The sequence below is a fragment of the Anoplophora glabripennis genome, unplaced genomic scaffold (genome assembly GCF_000390285.2).
Source record: "Anoplophora glabripennis isolate ALB-LARVAE unplaced genomic scaffold, Agla_2.0 scaffold67, whole genome shotgun sequence".
In the NCBI taxonomy this organism is placed as follows: domain Eukaryota; kingdom Metazoa; phylum Arthropoda; class Insecta; order Coleoptera; family Cerambycidae; genus Anoplophora; species Anoplophora glabripennis.
In genome coordinates this window covers 500,983-525,363 of record NW_019416806.1, presented here as the reverse complement: position 1 = coordinate 525,363, position 24,381 = coordinate 500,983, and the positions used below count along the sequence as shown (strand labels likewise).

Here is a 24,381-nt window from a genome sequence, read left to right as displayed (position 1 = left end):
TGACGATATTGATGACGACCCTAAAAACAGTACATCACGCACGCAGGATGATAGTTCAAACATCAATCCGGACAACGTTGAGGAAGAGATGAATTCAACTGAGCCTTCCAGGAAAAGAGGACGATTAAACTGAACCGTTACGAATTTCTACAACTTTTATTAAGGTTATTTGGGGAAACCACTCCCATAGCGCAAGTCGTATCAGGAGTTCGAGTGTGATTTTTTGGTTGGATACTCAGGAGGCAGTCACCAAGCAAATCTGAAAAAATCATCCTGTTTGGATTTTTTTTATAAAATAACATCTTTATTGGATTAGGACGTTTGTCGGCAACTCCTTGAAAAATCTAATGACGATGAAACATTCATTCAAAAGATGATAACGGGAGACGAAGGCTGGGTTTACGGCTACGACATTGAGGCAAAAGTTCAATCTGCTCAATGGATTGTCACTGTTTCTTTGAACAATAATGGAATTGTGCATTTTGAGTTTTTGTCTTAAGGTGAAACAGTGGACTGTGTGTACTGTCAAGGCATTTACAAAAAGACTAGAGCTGTGGCGAGACAACAAATGGTTCTTGCACCATGACAATGCTCCCACACACTTAGTTTTGATAATTCATCAGTTTTGTGGCAAATCAGATTACTGTTCTCTCTCGTCCTCTTTATTCGTCCTTGCGATTTTTTATTATTTCCGAGTGCTGAAAGGACGCCGTTTTCAGACCATTGATGATATCAAAGGAAATTTGTCACAGACTTAAGTCAATTTCCCATGAAGCTATCTAGGTCTGCTTCGCGAAACAGAAGCACCAATAGGAAAAGTGTATGAATATGTATGAATAGGGGAAGAGTGTACTTTGGTGGGACAAGGACCAATAATGTATAAAACTAATAATAAGGTTTAAGAAAATATATTGCGGTTATTTTCTGAACAGACCTCGTATGTACATAAATTTGATTACTCAACCATAAGAATAAATAAATAACTAATGTGTAATTTAAATAATCCAACTTTTTTAACTACTTTTTACAAAATTTGCTATGCGGAATTTTTACAACTAATGGTGTTTGAAAAAGTGTTTCGTATTTTTCGATCTCAATGTCGACTGTACATATACAACAACACAAAATTACAGAAAGAGACAAAATATAGGAATACTATAAACAAACCTTGTGCACGTCTATAAATCCTACTGCAGAGAAACTTTTTTATTTCTATTCTGTTAATGTAGTTATTAAAAATAGTTATAAGGATGATTTGTTTTATTTGTAAATCAATTTTAAAATTTTTAACATGTTCATCCAACAGAAAAAGTAAATAAATTTGAGAAATTTGAAAAGGTTTCACTGTCATATAAAAAATCTAGCAAATGTTCGAACGCCTTACCTTCGCTTTCTCCTTCGAATGCAAATAACGCAGATGGCTGTGGTCAAGGCACCGAAGAACACAACACATCCCAATACGACCACACAGACCTCCAAGGAAGAAAGAAGCACTCTTCTGCTCCTGTGTTGAATCCTCTCGGTTCGTCCACTGACCACCGCAAGGACCTTAGGACCTTCCAATTTGTTCTCTATTTCATTTTGTTTCGATTGCAATACCCTGAAAGTGCTCTGTGATCATTTTTTATTCGTATTAATTTGGGTGTACACCTACTTTTGTAAACGGTCCATGTCGACGACTGTGTTTAGTAGAGGATCTACTGCGTACAAATACATGTCGGTTCTAGAAATAAAGTACAATGATAGTAATTAAATACAAAACATTTGGGATAATTTATAACTGACTAATTTTGTTTTGACTTTGCAACCTCGTTTCGCAACAGAGAGAGAGAGAAAAATGAAATTGAAATAGATCAGCCCTTTCAAAGTAAAAAAAGTAAAAATTTATTATAAGAGCTGTCACATGAGTAAAAAGTCTAGTGACTACCATTATTTAATTATTTATTTGAAAATATACTGTTCTACATTTTTACACACAATTACAGAACAGGAGGGTGCAGAATGGAAATAAATCTAAATAAAAAATTAATGTTTAAAATATAATTCAAGATTCACAGGCCCACAAACAGAACCAGACTACGTGACCTTTATGTTTTTGGGGTCGGTGATTACGATCCCGGTGTCCATATGACCCCATCACGTCTAGATCATTGTCAAATGAAGGTCAAACACATTAACTCGAATGATATCATTTTTTTAACCCCGTATTCTGAAAGATCTAGACGTGATGGGGTCATATGGACACCGGGATCGTGATCAGCGACCCCAAAAATATGTGAGTCACCTAATATGGGAAAATGGACTTTTCGATTTCAGTTTGCGGGCCCGTGTTATTAACGGTACAACTAAAAATGTCAATGTCGCTGTAATAATTCTGCACATAAAATGTAATGGAAAGTTTGTTGAAGTTTCCCGTGGTACTGATAGATTTAGTTTAGCCATTATATCTATACAATCAAGACCAATGTGCACAATTATGTAAAGAAAAATCTGGGAAAAATATTCACGTTTAGCACTGAGAAAGGAAATAAGTCAAGAAGGACCTCCACGGATGTATAAGCACCAAGAGTTTTAAAACGTAGTGGTTTCAAAAATCTTCGTTGAATATTTTCTAAGATATTCATATGAATGTTATAATTGGGACACCAAACAAGTGTCGCAAGTTTGCATCTAACAAAGACATAGGTAGACAAGAATTTTCAGTGATTAATACTAATATAGTCACGATTTCATATAATGAAACCCAATTAGAGATGATTTGCGAGTAAATAATATAACGTTACACTTTATTGCATTGACTGCATCTATGCATCAATTGGATAACTGGTCTTAATTATCCTGGAGACATTTTCAAATCATAAGCATAAATAAAAAAAAGGAACATCTAATACATAAATTACGCCATCTATTCATGTAATTAAATAGTACTGGCCTCAGAACGGAACCCTGAGATATACCGTAAGAAAGCAACAACAACAACAATATTGGAAACAAAGTACTGGCTTCTACCGATTAAATATGATTTAAGTCATTGTAAAAGTTAATTAGACTAAGGATTCCGAAAGAAACTGATAAGTATAAATTAAATTATTATATAGAAATATAATATGAGGGGATCACGAGTAGTATTGTTTTTGTTTAAAAAATATTTTAATAGTACATACTTAAGCTAAAATTGGTTAAATGAATATACAGTTTATCATAAATAGATGTACCTAAAATATTTAACCCAAACTTCTACAAATCAAAACAAAGCAATAAGTTAATACATGTTAAAAATGTGTCATATTTTTACTATAACTCCGTCAGTTTTCAAGATGTTTTGTTGAAACTTTGCACAATGGAGTTTTCGGAACATCAAACATGAATATAAGCTTATTTCTTTAGTTTCGTAAAACACATGTATTTTTTGAGACATCACTTAATGTAAAAAATATATCTATCTACTTATATTTTTACATTTCGTTTAAAAGCACAGTTCCTTAGGAAAGTAATGTTGTAAGGACTTGTCAGTTGCGAACATTTGATTATTTAGGAGAACTCTAGTAATTAAACTTTTTTGTTAAATTCGAAACTAGGTTATATAGTTTTTATGATTTAGACTAACTTACCCCCATTTAAAACTCATTAGATCATCTTCTGAGATACAAACTGTGAGTTTAGCATTGCGGCAGTACATTCAGAAGGTTATATCTCAGCCATTAACTTTTTAGTACAGTTTAATTGATTTAAATCGTAAGAAAAATAATTTTATGTCAACTTTAGCAAAAAGTGAAGTTAATTAGGCTAAAATGTCTCGCTGTCTGTAACTGTAAATTGATATACAATTAAAACACTGTTCTTACTAACTGTGTATTTTAGCCACAATTGGACCTTTTTTACAGTAAATAAGGTGACGTTTCATAGAACTCCTGTTTCCTTAAAATCTCTGTCAACAAAAAAAAAAAATAAAAATAGAAACTGCGAAAAACAAATGACTACTTAAGATGAAAGATAAGACTATTCATATTTGGCTAACCCAAAAACTCCCCTATACCAAATTCCATTAATATATTCTAAAAAGCAACATAAGTTATCATAGATATTTTAAACAAAGAAACCTGTAACTTTTTATATAAATATGTTAGTACTGAACTATGTCAGTTGCTTTGAATCGGATAGGAAATTTTTTAGACGCAAGACAAAATACCAAATTTATATATTTTTTTAGTATTTCAAATAGTTCGTTTCAATTGTTCTCAATCGTTCTCAAGAAAAGCACATTTCACAAGATCGGTCGAACTGTAGCTACTTGAAATTTCAGGTTTTTACTTTTCTAAATTTCCGCTTCGAATATACAAAATATTAATCAAATTGTAGATTAGAATGAAATCCACATTAAAAACAGGGCATGTTATAAAACTATTTATTTTACTACATTTTTCTGATTTGTTCCTATTTCTGTATATCTAAACACTCTTTCTACCCACGTTGTATGGTATGTATCAGTTGAGCCCTATATTATGCCTAATAAAACCATAACTTTTGAACTTGAAAATTTTATTCACCCCGAAGAGAAAAAGGATTTCTTTAGCACCAATAAAACGTGTCAGTAGGAGCAAGGAGCAATCGTATATTATAAAGATATTTATAAATTTTATAAAGGCCTTTTGTAGGGCGCTTCAATCTGAACATAATAATACACGATGTATGAGAATGCCCTAGACATGTCGAAAGCTGAATGATGATTGCCCTGCCTGAAGCTGCTTCCCTCTTATATGACGTATTTGCTTACGATAAAAAAGGTTCTTGCTAAATATTTAAACACTCATAAAATTCGTGTCTGCCATTTATGTCCTTTTCAGAAGCAGATTTACTTTAAGAGCGTACAAGGATTTGCGGATTTAAGATTCGTTGACAATTTTAATGAATTCCTCTAAAGAATTTTTGTAAATTTAATTACAGTGTCTCGAGAATAAAGCTATCGCAAACCTACATTTATAGAGCTTAAGGACGGGATTTTGTACAAAAAATATCGCCCAGCGTGAACGGGACCCCGGCAGGTGCTGCTTTAGCGGCCAACGCCTCAAGGTGTGTTTTTTAACCGAACGACGAAGTCTAATAATTTACGCTGGACGTAATCGGCTCGATTTTTCAGGAGCGGCTCCAATTTGTGTACATACAATCTTATAAGGAAAGAGAGTAAAGATTTTATTAATCATTAATAGATTATCGAGGACAATAATATTTTTTTTATTAAGTAGGCAATAATTTTTAGTTAATAAGGTTAAACAATCTTATAATTACCATTCCTTTATTATAAAAGCAGATATAATTTTTAAAATTACATGTAGTTTCTTCTTCAAGAGCTTAAAAAACGTATAACAGGAACAGTCAACAGTCTAATGTTTATATTTTCACGTTAACGATCCGATACGTAAATTAACTGCTATTTTCAGTAAAAATGATATAACTTGAATTATTTTTTTACTTTGGTGAGTCGTATTAATTTAAAAACACTGCCTAATTACTAAAATATATAGCTACTTATATATACTTATACTAACTTGCTACTAATTACGTTTGGAGAATAATATGTATAGTAGGGTGGCACAAAAAAAAAGATTTTTTTTTTGTCGTGAAAATATGATAGTTTATCATGTTTTAAGAGCTCCCTCAAAAAATCAGCTCAAAAATTTTTTTTAGAGGTCCCAAGATTTTTAAAAATTTCCAAAATCGTTAAAAATTGAATTTTTTATCTTTCAATTTCAATTCAATAAAAAATAAATTATTAGTTCGTTGATATTTATTTTTTAGAGATCGCTCGAAAACATAGATACACTACTTTGAAAATTAAAATAATTATGAGTGACCTTTAGAAATTAAAATATGGATTTGAAACTTTCAGAATCGAGATTTTTTTCAACCTAGAAAATGATAAAAAAACGGGAAAAAAATTAAACACAAAAAAATTAAATTTGACGATTTTGGACATTTTTAAAAATCTTGAACGACCTCTAAAAAATTTTTTCTTTGACCTGACGTTTTGAGGGGGCTCTTAAAACATGATAAACTAATATATTTTCACAGGAGACACGAAAAAAAAATAATCGTTTTTTTTGTGGCCCACCCTAAATTGTATAGGCATAACATATTATATTATATATTATTATTGTATCTATCAGGGAAATATTATTAAAATTTTAAGTTATTATTAACAAGATGTGTAATGGAATTCCCCTAGCAGGTAAGACCGTCAAGAAATTGTTCTTATCTAATTCCAATATAATGATTCCCACTGCAAAAAATGACTGAGCAAGATACCGTTGGACTGGAATATAATTACTGGTAAATAATATAGGTACATATAATTTCATAAGGGTGCATAAGGGTGAAAAATTTGAAAAAGTCAATTGAAGAACCATACATTCAAGGTATGCACCAGGCTCGGTCCCTACGCAGCAACTCGGCATTGAAATATTTGAAAAACTTGTTCCCATATTTATTTAGCCATACCCATACAGAGGTCTGGTGGGACTAAACGTGCAGCTGGTAGAAATGTATACGCCCAGTTGAAGAATGCGCGTGCGGGCAAATAATGTCCCATACAGTTGCTTCGGTCAACTGCGTCGTGAATTTCAGTTCTAGACAAGTAGCTTGGCAGTGCAGTGCGGGAATGCGGAATTTGATGTGATTCAGATAATTTTAATTTACTATAGGTACCTTCTATCAATCATTCATATGACAATTGCGAAAGGGAGAAATAAGAGGGATATTTTGTTTATTAATATTATCACAACATGGCATTTTGGAGACCTTTTGAAACGGAACAAAATGAAATTTACCATCAATATAATAAAATTGTTTGAGGACATAAATAATTAAAATATGTTGTTGGTCAAATGAACATATAATAAAAATTTTCTACACATTATATACAAATTATTATAATTTTCTACCTTTAGCAGAAAACTTTTTTAGGGACGCCCATGAAACTCATTCAATTTGATTGCTTGTTTTTTTATGCATGTTCAACTGACTTCGGAAAAACTATACTCTATTGTGTGTTAAAATTTCAGTTAGTTTCGTTATCCCATTAAGTTATTGAAAATGTTGAAAAAATCACGGTTTTCTGCCTATAAAATTGATACCTCTCACTTTAACTCGCCGTAAGTTTCTTTGTTAATTGATAAAAAAAATTCAAATTTTTACTGACGATAAGTCGCACTATAGTCTTTAGTACTGTGAAGGTCATTTGTCTCAAAAGATCTTTTTTTTTTTTTTTAAGCAAAACAGAAGGGGGTCCATAAATATTGCATTCTTTAAAAAAAGAAAAATACTGACTCGAGTAGTAAATAATTGTAAACAACAATCTGAAAAAATTTGTTAAAATAATACAGTTATAAAGGCTATACTGTATACTCTGCATCGGACCGTGACCGTAATTGACCATTCCGATACTGTTTTTAAGAATATCATATTTATAACTGTATTATTTTAACATATTTTTTCAAATTGTTGTTTACAGTTATTTGCTACCTGTCAGTTTTTTTTTAAAAAATGCCATATTTACGGAGATAGCACTCCCTTATGTTTCACTTAAAAATAAAAAAAGAAGACCTTTTGAGACAAATGACCTTTACAGTATTAAAGGCAATAGTTCGACTTATCGTTAGTAAAAATTGGATTTTTTTTATCAGTTAACAAAAAAATTACGACGAGTTAAAGTGAGAGGTACCAATAATTTTATATGCAGAAAACCGTGATTTTTTCAACATTTTCATTAATAACTAACAAATGGGATAACGAAACCAACTGAAATTTTAGCACACAATAGAGTAATAGTGAGGCTATATATGGTCCAAATTTCAAATTTTTTGCCCCAACGTTTTCTTAATATCGGTTTCCAAACTCAGAGGTTTATTTCATTTATTTCGATAGTAAGTGACTAAAAATAAGCAAAAGTTGATTGTCAAGACAATATGAAATTAAAATCGTGTTAGTTATATTTATATTCAAGAATGTATAATTTTTTTGGTCGTAACTTTTTTCATTAAATATCCAGTGGTTTCCTTCTTACCGGTAAGTAGCTTGAAGATTTGTAGATTTGTAGATTGAAGAAGAAATCTATCTGAGCCAGGCTAATTTTTAAGCTGTAAATTTATTTAAACATAAATAACGATTTTATGTGGGACACCCTGTACGTAAAATTTAATCTGTATTCTTAATAAAGAAAAATTAGTACATATTATTGGTTTTTTATGCGTTATATTTTCGTACTATTTAAGCTTTACAAAATCATTACTTAGTACTTAGTACTACTTAGTACTACTAGGTATATCAAAGATAATATTAAACCATTATGCTTTATTTTAGGACGCATTTATAATAAACCAACTCTGTGTTTTCACTTTCATTTTCAAGGGTAGCGACACCTGTGAGAGAGTGTACAAACTAATTATATCGAAAGAAATTAAAAATATCTTGTGAATAGGTAGGAAACTCGACAATTCTAGTTTAGATACATATTAAAAATGGAGTCGTGTATAAAATGTTGTCATTTCACTTGAGGACACAAATTATAGAACTATTAATAAATATTAATCTGAAAATTAAATACAAATGATCCTAGGTGTCCGTTCTAGTGAGTGAAGTAGTTTGGTTATTGTGCCTAACCTAGTTCCGTTGTAAATGGAATATATTGGCAGACTAACAGTATGGTTAAAATTGAGGTACTTTGGCATTTATTTAAATTATTCTTCTGTTCTCATGAGCATTGAAATTTATCTCACTCACTAGCGGGAACCATTGCGAATACATTGATATATAATAATATTCAATTATGTTAGTTTCTTCGATGCTTTGTGTCCTCATCTGAAGCTCTGTTACACGGTAAAAATATACATACTAAATCGCCCCCTTAAAGAGAAAACAAAATAGTTTAAGCTACATGTACTTCACCTAAAATCGTACTAACTTTTCAGTTTACTTCTGGCTTTTGTTTTGAAATACTGCGAACATTTCCAAAGATTGTAGGTTGAGAGAGAGAGATAAAACATTTCATTTATATTTGGCTCAATCATTCTATTTTAATAAAAAAATCTCACATTAAAAGGAATTTCATTCTTAACGAACCATCTACAAGTTCTTTTTATAACAACTTTTTCTATCGTGTGACATTTTTCTCTATTAAAATAAAAAATAATATAGGAGTATTTGTAAAAATAAAGGTTTTTTTGTTTAAAATTCGTAAAAAAATAGCTAAGCACAATTTAATTCCAAAATTAGCTTTATAGCTTTCTCTCTTACAATTCTGGGTCAATCTACTTTCAATAATAAGTACAGAGAGTGTATAACTGAGACTGTGCGCGAATTACGTGGAATTTTCGGTAGAAGGAACGCTCCGAATGCAACAACTATGAAAATATTATATATCAAATTTGAATAAAGAGGTTCGGTTACAGACAAGAAACAGGCTGGCTTCGTACTGGCTGTTCAGTCGAAAATATTGCTACGGTGAGTGATAGTGTGTCGAAAATCCCCGTAACCTCAGAGCGCCGGCCGTCGGTAACTGCAATTAAATATTTCAAAAAGCACAATGCAACAGATTTTAACAAAAGATCTGCATCTGCATTCATTTAAAATTCAGCTAACCTGCATTTAATGGGCCGTACATTCATTGATTGTATGTTGGAAAGAAGTGGACGGTGATTTTGCTGAGAAAATCACATTTAGGTAACGAGGCGCATTTCTATCTTAGTGGGTATGCGAACAAACAAAACTGTCGAATTTGGGGTAGAGACAATCTTTGGTTCATTAAAGAACGGCCTCTATATACTCAAAAAGTGACAGTGTGGTTTTTTAAAATAAGGCTGAAATCGCAGACTGCCGATGGAGACGATATATAGAGATCCTATTGAACTTTTTGTGGCGTCATTTGGATGTCATGGATTCGGATACAAGGGGTTCCATCAGGATGGTGCCACCTACCATACGGCAGAAATTTAATGGACGACTCATCTCACGTAACAGTGAAGTGACTTGGCCACCAAGATCATACGATCTTATGCCATGTGGCTTTTTTGTGAGGATTGGTAAAGTCCAAATTTGTCAAAACGTTGCTTTAAAATATTGTGCCATAAAAACGCTGAGCATACCTTAAAATTGCTTTATGAACAAATACAAGTTTTTGGTATACTAGATTATAAGAGATTACTATAGTTATCTAATTCACTTATGTTATAAAAATAATATAACCCATTGCTAAATTTTTCAGAAATAATGTTCTTGATTAAAGTTGTCAATAAAAACGGTTTAGAGAAATAAAGACTGTAAATAAGCTAAAAAAACACAGTTATTAATTTATTGGCAACATTTCGGTGTTGTCTTACAACTTCAGAATTTGATGTGTCTTTTCACAACACTGTAATTTTAAACATTCGGAAAATTAGATCCTTATAGATTAGATCCTTATAGATACTGCTTGTACATTACATTAGTAAGATAATTAAATGTTGGTATATTAGTTATTTCACTACTATATCCGAATAATAATTTTATTTATTCATTTTTTCATTTTCAATTATTAAATTTTTATTATACAAACATAAGCAAATAATAGTTGAAATTAGTTATTTTGCTTTTCTTAAAACTTATTAACTTTTCCTCAATTTTGTACATATTACAGAATTAGTTTATATTTACTATCGCATGTACGGAAGTACGGAGTGAAAACATTCAAAACAGACTGATTTCTAGTCTAGATGAATAGATTTTGTATGGGAAATAAGTATGTATTAGAAATATACGATTTACTACGGTTGAAGAATTGAAAAAATATAATAAAAACTAAGTTTACTGACAATGTTACCATTTTTGTTATACTGTTAAAATCGGTGAAAAAGTTGGAGGTAAAACGTCAGGTGTAACAGAAGTTCTTAGAAGTTGTCTGCCGCTTTTATGAAAGCTGAATTATTACTATAAAGTAATTTATCAAAAACTTCAATGCGTTTGCGAAAGGGAAACCGTTCGTATTTGTTATATAAACTTTCTGACAAGAGTGACGATCGTTTGCCCCAAACTTAGAACCTTTAATAAAGTTATAGGTGTACACTTACACGGAAGTTGGACTAACTTTTAATATTAACCTAGTTCCCACCTGAAAGGAGAGAATAAATGGAGCATCTGCTACCCCCTCTGATGAATGTTATAATAGCAAAGTAATTTTGAAGGGTCAAGCATATCCATACCCATACAATTGTGTTAAATGCGATATCTTTTAAAGTGCCTAAAGTTAGAATTTAATAAAGGATGATATGTTTTTATCTTTTTCGGAAAATCCGAAAAAAATCACATTATCTTTGGATACACAATATGAATATATTTATGGGAGAGAAAAGGTATGATAACTAACCATAAATAATATCATCGAGGATACGGGAAAAAAATTAGTTATATAATTTTACCTTAGTTTAAAAGATGTTAAGCTAATTCAAATGAAGTCTAAAAAGTTTCTTAAAATTCTCATCTGGCGCAGTAATCCCTTTCACACCAACATCTTGGTATGCTAAAAAGCAACTTCAAATACAAGTTATTTCTTGTTTTTAACATGTTAATGTCAGAGCATGACCATCAGAAGAGAATTTTATGAAAATCTTTTGACTCATTAAAATGTAGAAATAGCTCAGCTCACCTACTATTCTTTACAGGAATTTAACTTTATCAAAGGGAGATTCTTTGAAAGTTGCTACATTGCTTAAGTATTTAAACTTAAACCCAAATGTTGGTATCAAGGACATCTATAACTTCTTCAGATGGTAATTTTAGGACAATCTGTAGACTAGAATTAGCAAATACCTTTTTGAATAAATTTTAAGTACAAAAGCTAGAGATGTGTAATTATAAAAAAGTAAGTAATTTAGTTTGATTTGTTAGAACCCAATTTCGAGCAATCGATATTTAAACCAAGCTGTGCGTTACCAAAGTTGAGAGTTCTTGATTCATGAAAGACATAGTTTATGAGTTCTTAACTCGTGGCAGAATAATAATAGATAGTAGATTCAATTTATTTTCATATGGAGCACTGTTCTTATACTATGTACTATTGTTCAATGACTTGTGGCTGATTGAATCGGCTACTAAATGCTTTTATTGAACTACGTCGTAACGACACAATCTAAACACAATACTCTACATAGAAATATACTCATATGGAACACATACATCACATCGTTCCATTGGAATAGACAATAGGTCTATTTTAGACCTCCAAGGAGTTCCTTATCTAACTTTAGTCCTGCAAATAAACTTCACAGTTTTACTGTAGCTCTTTCTGCCAGCTTCAGTTTTTCTCTGCTGAACAATTGTGCAATACGGGAGCTGGGGTCTTCTTTTCTGCCTAATGAAGTCCACAGGGGCCAGTATTATTCAGATGGTTCCTAAGTCTGCAGTGTCCAGTTAGCAGTCCTACTATCCTTATTTGTCTTCGACTTTTGTTCATAAGGTTAACTTCGTTAACTTCTTCGTTGATCTTTTTAAGAACTTTTTGCCTCTTCAGGGATCTCCTGGCCTTATATTTCATTCACTCGCGCAGTTGGCAATGCCTCAGCATGATTCAGGTCTCTATATGATTGTAGGTAACTCTTTTTCGACTAACCTGCTAATTGTCTCAAAACTCACACGCTGTAATATCTTAGAGTTACATATTGGAATTCCTCATCGAAACATTTAAACAACCTCACATCAGCTTAGATTTCACCTGGTATGAGCTCTTAGCGCTGTTTGACTATGGACGTAAAAAAAATTTCGTTGCTTTTGACATAAAAGTACTGATATTTATAAGTTGAAAACATTTTTGTACTAGGTACATAGATTATTTGAAGTCAAACAGTATTTCATAAAGTTCGCTTCATGTGATCCATACTAACTAAATAAGCCGCAAGGCTATTAGAATTCATCAAAACGGTTATCATAGCGGCCATTTAGGGCACCATCCACGATATCCGCTTTCATTTGCATACTGACACATTGTGAAAATTGGGTCAAACAAGTAGGTAATTTCTATCCTCTAAAATATATACACATATTTAAGCGGAATTTATAAAGTAATAATTTATAAAGCCAAAAATAGCGACCCTTATGTCAAGGAATAAATTAAACCCTTAAGGCTAATAAATCAAACTTCTATAACTGGCAGTACAGAGACACATATATGTGTAATAAAGAAAGAATAAAAAATTTGAAGTGATTTTAACGGCAAAGAATTGTAAAGTAATTACAGTAAACAATAAAGTGCAATGAAGTTTGACGACCTAAAATTTTGGAGTAATTTTTCTTGAAAGTGGAAATGTTCGCATGCCTGAGATTCTGGATAAGAATATTTTTGGGAACAATAAATAAAAAATGATATAAATGAATGTGTTCCATTTGTTTTCTAATTAATATGAACTCTTTAAACAATATGTAGCAAGTCTTTTTTAATAACAGTCAATATAGAAATTATTAGACGTAATCATAATGTGGATACTTTTTGCAATAAAGCTTTTTGAAGTAGCTTTCAACCAACTTTGCAGATGAGCTTGATGGTGCCAAGTTTCGACGATGGATGTGTATATATCTAATGTATCAGAAGCCATATTGGAGCAATCATGTTGTGAAACAACTCAAATTTTGAACGGACTTCTTGGCACTTCGATGGTATCACGGGTTTCAAGCTTGTCCACTAACATGTCACTATATTGAATCTAATCACAATTTTACCTTTTATCTTGGAAGTGTATCTACCAATAGAGCTATAAACATCGCAAAAAAAACTATTAACCAAACACTCTTGTTTGTATTAATGTACCCCCAGATGCAAACGGTAATAATGGTGAGTGCTAGATTGATTTCATGTTCATTGAATATTTACTTAAACGATAGCGAGTAGCTATCCTATAAAGATTAATAATATTGCCATAGGTTTTAAAGACAAAGTAAACAGTCATTAAATAAGGTAGTACTCTAGAAAATCAAGAATTATATTTCTAAATATAAAATACTCCAATAAAAACAACGCCTTTACATTTCTAAACAAACTTTGAAAAAAATTTAAAAATTGGGTCAATTATTATTTTGTCATTTGATATACTTAAGATTGTGATATTGCTGACAAACTATTTTTAACAAATATTGAATATTAAAAGCTGGTTTATGTTAGAATCAAATTCGCAGCTTTTATGCGAAAATGAAAGGAATATAGATTATTCCAATAGCTTTCTAGTTTACTGTTATTATATCTTACAGTTAAAAAAATTAATTAGTTTAAAAAAATTTAAATTCGAACTTGTAATCTATATAAAAAGTATATGTAACAAGATTTTTACAAAGGTTTCTCACCAACTTCCAATGAATATATTAACCCAATGCAGTATTCAGATGGAGGGATTACGTATTTATAGAATTGTTGGAATTCTTAATATATCAGAATGTGTTGATTATTTGTTTTCGTAAATGCTAGAAAAATTGTTCTAATGTGCAAACTCAGAAATTACATCATCCTAAGAAGATAATTAGAAACTATTATGAACCTTCTTTTTTAAACATTTATTTAAAAAAAAACACAATCCTGTTCAACAGCTTTTCGGCAAGGAAATTTTTTATTGTAGCTAAGATTTTATTAATTCGCACTGTAAACTGGGTAAGCAGGAAGTCGTATTTCAGCTTCAAGAATGTCAAACTTATCTAAAGAGCTATAGGTACTTTAACTTTACTTTTTGAAACTTGAAGAGGCAAGCCGTCGACTGATAAAATGCATCAATATTTCAAGAAAGTGTTTACATTTAATATACAGACATCTTTTTCAGCATGCTGCAGTTCGTTAAACCTATTTGCTGTGAAAACCGTATAGAGTTTTGCTGTGTTTATTTTGAATTTTATTTCGAACGATATATTTCGCAAATTGTTTGTCTGACATTGTTTTTAATTTACAAACTTCTTTAGGGTCCTGGAGAGTATCTCATCTCGCGTCTGCAAAAATTAATCAAGCTTTTCACCTGTTATCCGGACTGAATGAAAAATATCAACATTTTTTTAAGAAAACGAGTCTATCTATATGCGTTTTTTTATCAGAATAAGAGAAGCTTTATTATTACTGTTAGTATTAATTGAATCATTTGTTATCTGCTCAGTGAATAATTATCTATTATTGGGGTCAATAATTATGCTTCTATCACTTCATAAATTTTTATTTTTAAATTTGTTTTATTTTTTTTTTGTTTTACTACTTTGAGAAACGTAACAAGTTTTTTCAAAAAGTAGGCAATTGTAGCGATTTATTCAGTTATAACGGTATACTCGATTTTTCTTCCCAGATCGATAATGTAGGTGTCACAGAAATTCTAAGAATAACTGAAATTTATAGTTATTATCGTTGGGAAAGTGAATTAAAAAGAAATATGAAAATATAATTCATCTTACGCGCTATTATCCACTTGGTTTCTTTCACTGTGGGGCTCCAGCTTACGAACTCGAATATCGAATCCCGTGGCATTGTACAAGGCACTGCAAACACATAAATTCATATTATGGTACAGTAGCAACTGATAAGAATAGGGGGCTTTGGATGCTGTAGCAAAAACTTTTATACAAACAGACAAGCATTTTTAATTCGATTTGGTTTGATCTTTTAGGAACTTCCAATAATTTGAATCTATATTTGACGTAGAGTTTCAAATGTATACAGTACATTTCTAAAGTAACACAAATTCAGTATAGGTTTTTTTGGACAACTATTTTTAACTACTCTTTTGAAAATATACAGTATATAGTTCATATACAGTGTGTTTTGTTTTTCGTAATAACATTATATGATTATTCTACGTCCTATTAAAATAAAGTTATCTGTCGGTTATTTTTTTAAACTTAAAAAAATTCAATTTAAAATTTCGTGGGTACATCTAGGATACCATAAAATAAAAAATCGTAGACTGGAGTATTTAATTCGAAGATTAAAAGATTTTATGCAGTAAAAATTAAATATACTTAAGCATTACAAACCATCACTAGTACCGGTAATAACACAAATTTCTATTAATTACAACTATTAATCACTTAATAAGTAATAGATATATTTTCTTTAAATATGGTACACAATTATTTTTGAGGAGTACGGTGTTCTTATTTCGATTTCAAGATCACCGGTACAAATAAAATTAATAAATATTTATGTTTTCCTCGAGTTTGGTACGCTACTATTTTGGAGGTCATAGAATAATTCCAAGTTGTTATTTTTGGAATTAAAAAAATTCCTAATATGTTTTACTGAAATATGCACCTAACAAAAAACCATGAAACGGTCCTATCCCACCCATAAAAAAGTAGTATAACTCAATTTCGCCAAAATATTTGTATCTAAGGGAATGTAAAACAGACTTTTTTAACTAAATATCTAGGCAACAGAACTAGAAAAAAAATCCTCTTTATTTCTAAGATTTGGAATAATTAACACAATTATATAAGGTCACAGCAATCCCTGTACATAAATCTATATCAAATTCTTGGAGATAACATCAATAAGTTCATATGCAGGGCTGGAAAATCCACATGGTCCATCTGCCTTTACATGAGAGCGACATAGTAAAGTAAAGAAATCCGTGCGATAGACAAGGATGGCTATAGTGAAGACGTTTCATAAACTGAATAGTCACCGCCCGTTTCGGGTTAGAAGAGGGTTCGCTCTCACGTAACGGCCGATGTACCATGAGGACTTTCCGAATCTGTATATATAGATAGCGCCACTATTGACGACCAGAACGTTCAGTGTCATCGTCTAAAGCAAAGTAGAGTCACTAAAACCACTGAAATGTATGAACTAAACGTCAGATTGTCATGAAATTTTGACATAATTATTATTTGAAATTTAGTACTTCCTAGAAACCATATGGATTTGTCAATAGTAGCGCTATCTACATATCATCCTACGAACTTATGGAGTGATGGATTGCAGTGATTTGTATCTTATTTTTCATTTATCTATTCTTTCCAGTTACAGATTTTTGGTTACACAAAAGTATTTTTTTAAATAAGTAACTGTTCGTTTGGCGTAAGGGTTAATTTAATTAATATAAATTTTTTTTCAGAGGTGGCATAGTACCCATAGCAAAATAAATTAATAAAAAATTAATCTCTTAATTTTTAAACAAAATCAATTTAAAAAGTTTTATTATTTATTTAATTAATTTGCCATAATAAATCGCTCTAAACGAAATAAAAATGCAATCTTTAAGTACAAAGAAATTAATGAATCGTGAAAACAAATATACTCAAGTTATTTGTTTCAATTCTATTAATTAAACTTAGCTAATATAAACACATCTTTAATATGTTGTCGAGGCGGAACAATGATTTAATAAAAAAATCTGCTAGTTGGTTTATTACTCTAACTATTCAGAAAATGTAAAATAATAATACTAAAACTTGAAATAAATATAGAATACAACGTATTTTTTTTGGACTTGACAAAGAACTCTGGAAATACAGAACCATACAGCAAAATTTGACAGTATTTGTCAATTATGTCTTTTGTAATATTACGAAAGTGTTCTTAAGTTCTCTGTTTCTAGCATCCTAAAATATCTGAAATCGTAAGTCTTTGCCACAGCACTATATATCGAATTTTCATTCTGTGGCGCCAAGCGCATCAATAATACTTACCTGGTTATGTTATTCATGCTTTTTTCTACTTCGGTTGGTTTCAGGCCCATTACCATGACGAGCTGCTTTTGCTCGTCTAGAACGTACACCTGTTGAAAACTTTCACTTTAATTTTAAATAAGCAAATATTCAAGTTTTTTTATTTGTTTATTCATGTAATCATTTTTGAAAGTTTACGACTGATTCTTTGCTATTAACCTTGACAGAATAAAATATGTAGGTCGAACGGAAAAGAATAAATATTGTAAATCATTTCACAGAAAAGTGTCCTCCCGTTCCTCTAGATAAACTGCATTCAAGGTGACACATAAAAGACATACATTTAATAAAATTCTAGATTTTTATGAACCATTAAACTACAGTATTGCAGTAACTTTAAGAATGATATATTGTAAAACAGTAAATCTTATTTTATTTATGTATAGTGGGGTGGGGTACATATGTAGCGGACAAATATAGTTCCAAATGTAGGTACCATTTCTTTTTAAGAAAAATCGTGTCTGCTTTTGTTTGAAATGACAATTTTCTATAAAACAATATTCTGTAGTAGCAGATCTGAAATATACTTATAGCAAATACAGAATGAAACAATGCATATTTCGGATTCGACTTTATACAAAGGTTTATACAAATAATGTACTACATAAATTCGTTTGCACTTAATTATCCTTTCTGTAAGCAGCATGATTTTACAACCACTGCATTGTGTTGACAATGTGTATAAATACAAAGCACCTCATTTGTAAACGCACCCTTGCGTGACTGGCCCAAGCTACACTGTCATTTTTGCTTTCGGCTCGGATACCATAGTAAATACCTAAGCAGCGACGTATTTAAAAAAATTAACCTGATGATGCCAGCCCCTCTAAGACGAAAAGTCGGATTGGAAAAATGTTGACGCCATTGGATAGAGTGAAAAAAGTGGCAATGTAAATATGCAATTTATTTTAAAATTCGTGTTCAAATAAAGCCAGGAAAAATAAAACGATTTTGCAAAATTTTGGGTTTTTCCGGATATCTCCTGAACTACCCGGAATTTTAAAACTTTCTAAACGGCATATTGTTAGGTATAAAAAACACAACTTTCTTCTAATTTGAGCCACCCTGTATTTGTTACCGTTTCCTAGATCCCAGTGCTATCCCATCCTTATCTTGGGTAGGTACTTTGGAATAATTTTATAACTTTAAAAATATTTTATTTATTGAATGATTTTTTTGATAAATACCACTTTTTAAAATATTGTAATTATTGTAATCTGTGATTGACTTTCAATAAGATTTATTTTAAATTGCTAATGAAAAAGTTTTCACTTTTTTTTTTAACAAATAAAAGAAAACCTTAGAAAATATTTCTACGCAAACATCAATTAATTCTCAACAAATTATTACAACTAAAATTATGTAATTATTGGCACATTATTAGTAAAAATCTTTCATTAATAATAAAAGTACACCATAAGATCTGGCGTATTTTCGAAGTATCTTTACTAAAAAAAAAATCATCTGAAAAATCTTTGTTCTGTCGAAGTTCGAAAGCAACCATGAGAATTTTATCTGTATGATGTTCAATAGTATTAATATTTTCTGCATAAATAGCCTTACCCGCGAAAAATAAATCCACTGGATTAAAATCAGAAAATGGTAGTGGCTATTCAACAGACGCATTTTGATTTTGTCCAATCCAGTAGTTTGAGAATAATTGATTATTGAAGAACTGACGCTCTACCATTTGGAACACCGTCTAGATCCAAGTATTATTGTAGGCGGCAATTTAAATTCTGAAATATAAATTGGAGGCCAAAATGCTCCTGTTTGGTGGTCACCACAATCTACAGATTTTAATCAAGCAAAAATTTCAATACAAAAAAGATATTTCTCGAAATATTTATCTAATAAAAAGAGTTGTCACATTTGCATGTATAAATTTTGGTATACGAAAATATTTTTTTATAATGTATTTACACAATTTTGGTTGCAATAATTTATTTAGAATATTAGTGTAGTGATGTATGTATTTGAAACTATATGAATTGTTATACAATATTTTTTTTTATAATAGCTAAAAGATGTGTATGCTATTTTTAGTGACTTCCAAACTTCTTATTAAAAATTACTTCAAGTCATAAGTAGCGTTCTCCTAAAATTCAGTGCACTTTGCATAGTCTTTTGAAAAATGATATTTATCTTCAAAACCACGTAACAAGTGAAAATTTTCTAAAGGAGATAAAACAATCGCAATGAAATTGTTTGCTGAAAATTTCAGTAGGCGTACCTGCAATGCAATTGGAAAGGATAAAGGATCACACTAACCCCTTTTTTCAATTGTTTTTCGTACATAATTGCAAAGAAATAAATAATATTCGTTAATATTTCGAAAATCATCAGACATTAAGAAAAAATTGTTTTAAAAATTCTATTTTAACCCCTGTATCTTTTAATGAAAGCATTTTTTTATTTAGATAAGTTTGTCTAAATCATCTTATATCGGGACACTCTATAGGGATATTAATTTATTTAAATAGCTGATAAAAATAGGAAACTGAAATAATTGTAAATGTGAAAAAAGTTAATTTCAAAAGAGAATTAACTAGCAGAGAAATTCAAACTGTTCAAGGTGTACTTACGAAAACGTTGGCGATGGAACTTTTCCCATCATCAGCCCCACTCCTGTCAGTGGCCTTAACGTCAAAACCAAAGACTTTTCCAGCTTCTTTCGTGAAAGTGGAAATCCCCCTGACCTGCCCAGTGACCGGATCAATGGCGAATCGACGGCTGGCTTCGTCGGCTCGACTAAGTATCTGGTAGCGCACCTCACCGTTCAATCCCAGATCCGGATCGGTCGCCTATGTCATAAAACGATAATGAAAGTGTTTTCGGCTTGTGAACTTTAAGGTTTGCATTAAATTGTTATTTCACTAATATAACGGATGTGGCTAGACGACTTTTTGCCTTTCGGCTGTTTTATGGAAGCATTTTACGGAAGTTATGGCATGACTTTATAACTTGTCTGATGTCACTTTTCAATTTCGACGATCAATGGAAAACAGAATTTCGTCCTTAAATAGCCCTATCAGACCGTCAACTGGATGACTATACACTGTGTTCCCGGATGGGGTACCGCACACTTGTAAACCTTTTTATTGTTGAATTTTCGAGAGAAAATACCTTCAAAATAGCGTAAAAAAGATTCGAGAGCTAATAATAAAATATTATGTTTTTTAAAAACCAGTACTTTATATCGCAAAACGTAGATTTTGTTATACGGAATATAGTGGTCATATAGCAACCAAGATTCCTCACAATACAATTTAATCAACTTACATCCTAAATATTTTTCCATTAATTCATCTTATAAAACTGCGGGGACCGATAAAAATTATCAACAAACATCTCATTTCCTTCATTAGTGACATAAACAGGATATGCTTTTCGAAATTCCTATCTGTTTTCAAAAAAAAAAAACTACGGAATTTCTGAATTATTTGTGAATCCACGCAATAAATGCTTCTTGACAATTTCTGTTAGAATCAGTTGCTACAAAATATCTTTTTACTGCATATGAATTAGTTCATTCAGAAGCAGAAACTGAAAGATCCCAAAAGATAATATTTTCTTAAGCTCTTTAAATTTGCACAATCGATTTATCTCCTTAAACAAAAAAAATTCTATAATTTCTTTCGGAGCAGCAAACTGAATCTTCTCTTTTTATTCGAAATCTGGGATTTTATGAGAAATTGGTAAGAAGAATTTTTGTGTAAATCAATAAGATCACTCAGAAAATCATTTCCTTAAGTGATCCATAAGTGGGGGAAATATTTTAAAAAAGAATGAATCAGCCGTTCCCCTATGCCACTGAATAAGTGAAGATGATTTTTGTTGCTTCCCGGGTTCTTATGTGTATCAAGTTTGAATCAGACATGTCGGTTTCCAGATATTAATGAAAAAGCACTTCAAAAGCAAAATTTTAACAGCCTGTAATATTTAAACGAATCATTTTTTATAGAGGCAAATTGACTTAAATTCAATTGCTTTTACCATTCCTTTTTGGGATACAATATGTAACAAAACTACAGTCCGGACGATATCTGTTGAGATAAAATTCAAAGACTCCTGCGTCACTTTCTTGTAACTAACCGCATTTGACATCCGAGGTAGAAAGACATTGGCGACGTGGCGTGGCTTTCACCGTATATCTTTCTGCCTTGGGTGTCGAGTGTGGTTAATTCCAAGAAAGTGACGCAGGGGTCTTCTTGAAATTCAATCTCAACAAATACCGTACGGACTGTAACTTTATTTGAAATTGGTTCTTACATTGCAAGTACTGTTGGATATTGCCTTGAGAAGTTAAAGATTTTCAATGTTCTTTTACCTGTAACCTTATCACGTTGTAACCATAGTTAGCTGTTGTCGGAATAGCTGCTATCATGGGACGTCCAGTTACAGTAAACTTTGGAGCGTTGTCATTTACATCTGTCACTCGAACAATGACTTTAACCTCATTTAGTCCTGAAACAAGAGACAAAAAAATATATATAAATACAAAAACAATATCGCAACATTCATCTTATGATGAACAATGAACTTTCCTTAAAAAATTATATAACATGTTAGGAATAACATATGTCTTTGTGTTGGTAGACATGGAAACATTAGATGTTATGACATAACTAACAATTCCAGACCGGAAGAGTAGTATAAAATCTCTTTAAAACGAAATAATAATGTACTTATCTCAGACTGTAAATGTCTTTATAGTTGGAGCAATAACGGCAATGGGAATATGAAAATATAAAATGATTATAAAACGGTACATACTATTTAAGATCTGAAAGTTTTGTAAAATGAAATTCAGATTGTATCCGGTCCTAAGATACATACACCGAAAGGGCTATTTGGCGCTCTACCGTCTTTAACAAAAATGTATTTTTACGAATAAAACGATCGTCTAGTGGCATTATAGACGTCAAGAAAGTTTAGAAAATTACTATTATAAGTTTCAGAAATTTACTTTCTTCAATTCCCATCGAATTAAGTCATTAATATTTACCTAAATTGAAAATAAAAAGTAATTTATCCAAATAGCACCCACATCTGAAAAATATATACTTACCTGACGATACATTAAATTATTAAATAATGTTGAAAACTCTCAAAGAAATCGCTTTTTATTTCTAACAGCTATACAAAAAACTTTTAAAGAAAATTAGAATATTTTCAAACTTTTATACACGGGGTGTTCCATAAAATAGTGGTCATACTGCAATACCAGATTTTACCGATATAAAAAAATAATTTTATTTTGGTTTGGTCTTCAAGTGAGGAGAAAAACTCTAAGTAGCATGGAAAACTTTATTCTACTAAATTCGCTGGTAACACGAGACACAACCGAGCAGGAACTAGGCTCAAGACTTCTGTTTCTTGCCTGGAAATGTTTTCGGTTTTATCCTTGTCCCCAGGTACCTACTTTTATTACCCTATCCTAATTAACACTTATCCGGGTCATTACCTACTCGGTTTGTGCTTATGTACCCTAATAAACAACAACTAATTTATGTTTACAGCCTACTTATTCTAATCTCATTTGCTAAATACATTTATTTGGTATAATCTCGGATAATTCAAAGTATAATTTATATGGCTCGTAAATTCCCAGAAAGCAAAATATATTTATTGGGGCAGGTACTAAATGTAATTGTAGCGGTACGCTTTATTTTTAAGTCAACTTACTTAAGTCAAAAAATGCTTCGTTTAAAAGTTAAAAAAAAAATGAATTTTTACCTTTGGAATGTTTTTTCATTAATATCCGTAAATCTGCAAAAAAAACACATCTTTAAACTATTCTGTATATCAGAGGCATACATGGGCGGGAAGGGTAACCCCGTATTTTTCTATTTTTGAAACATTTAAGATACTTATACAAAATTATATGAAACTTTTTAAGCAGTTATTTACATCTATTTCTCTTATTAGTAGCAAATAGAGTGTTCTCTTCACATATCTACAAATATAGCAATTTTAAAGAAATTGGCAAGAATCATTTTTTATATGGAATCGACAAAGATTCTGTAGCATTTCTGAAGATCCATATGCGGGGAAAATACTTTCAGAAAAAGGAACTCACATCCGGTGTGCCACTGGTGCAGTTAGTGAAATGTTTGGAGATGATTTTTATTGTTTCCGGAGCCCTTATAACGTATACCAAATTTGAATCAGATATCGTACGTCGGTTTTAAAATATTAATGACACATTTTAAAAGTAAGATTAACTCTTTGCAACTTATACATACGAAGCGTTTTGGACTAAGGAAGTTAGTTAAGTTGTTTTAAATTGGTTTTTCCTAAGGATCTGTCGGTGCTGTATAACCATTGCTTACAGCGATTAGTATTTTGTCGCTGGTTATGTTGTATTTTGTCATGTGGCCTGATGAAGCGTGTTTTACTAGGGACGGCATAAATAATAGTTACAGGCCAACAAAATTTTACTTTTTTGGAAGCAGAAACTTGAATATATATTTCCGAAGGATTTAGGTGCCCTGAATCCGAATCAGTAGAATTGCTTTATCACGTCAGGTTTTTGAGATATCCTTAACCTAAAAGTGCAAAAAACACTGTTTTTCGTCATATTTGAGGTTATGTTACTACATAACCTCAAGAATAGATGGTATTACTATACCATCTATTCTTTTTCAAAAATCTAATACATTGAATCTA

The 24,381-nt window shown here is 31.1% G+C and overlaps 1 protein-coding gene across 1 annotated transcript in view; it reads right to left on the bottom strand.

The window, feature by feature from the left end:
* LOC108903164 (cadherin-89D) overlaps positions 1 to 24,381 on the bottom strand; it is a 159,067-nt gene that overhangs the window by 4,662 nt on the left and 130,024 nt on the right. Inside the window, exons 18-23 of the mRNA XM_018705253.1 lie at positions 22,040 to 22,176; positions 20,295 to 20,513; positions 17,671 to 17,759; positions 15,436 to 15,519; positions 1,655 to 1,723; positions 1,385 to 1,600 (exon numbers count right to left, since the gene is read on the bottom strand). Coding sequence (XP_018560769.1) covers positions 1,385 to 1,600; positions 1,655 to 1,723; positions 15,436 to 15,519; positions 17,671 to 17,759; positions 20,295 to 20,513; positions 22,040 to 22,176 — 814 coding nt within the window. The remainder of the gene's footprint in view (positions 1 to 1,384; positions 1,601 to 1,654; positions 1,724 to 15,435; positions 15,520 to 17,670; positions 17,760 to 20,294; positions 20,514 to 22,039; positions 22,177 to 24,381) is intronic.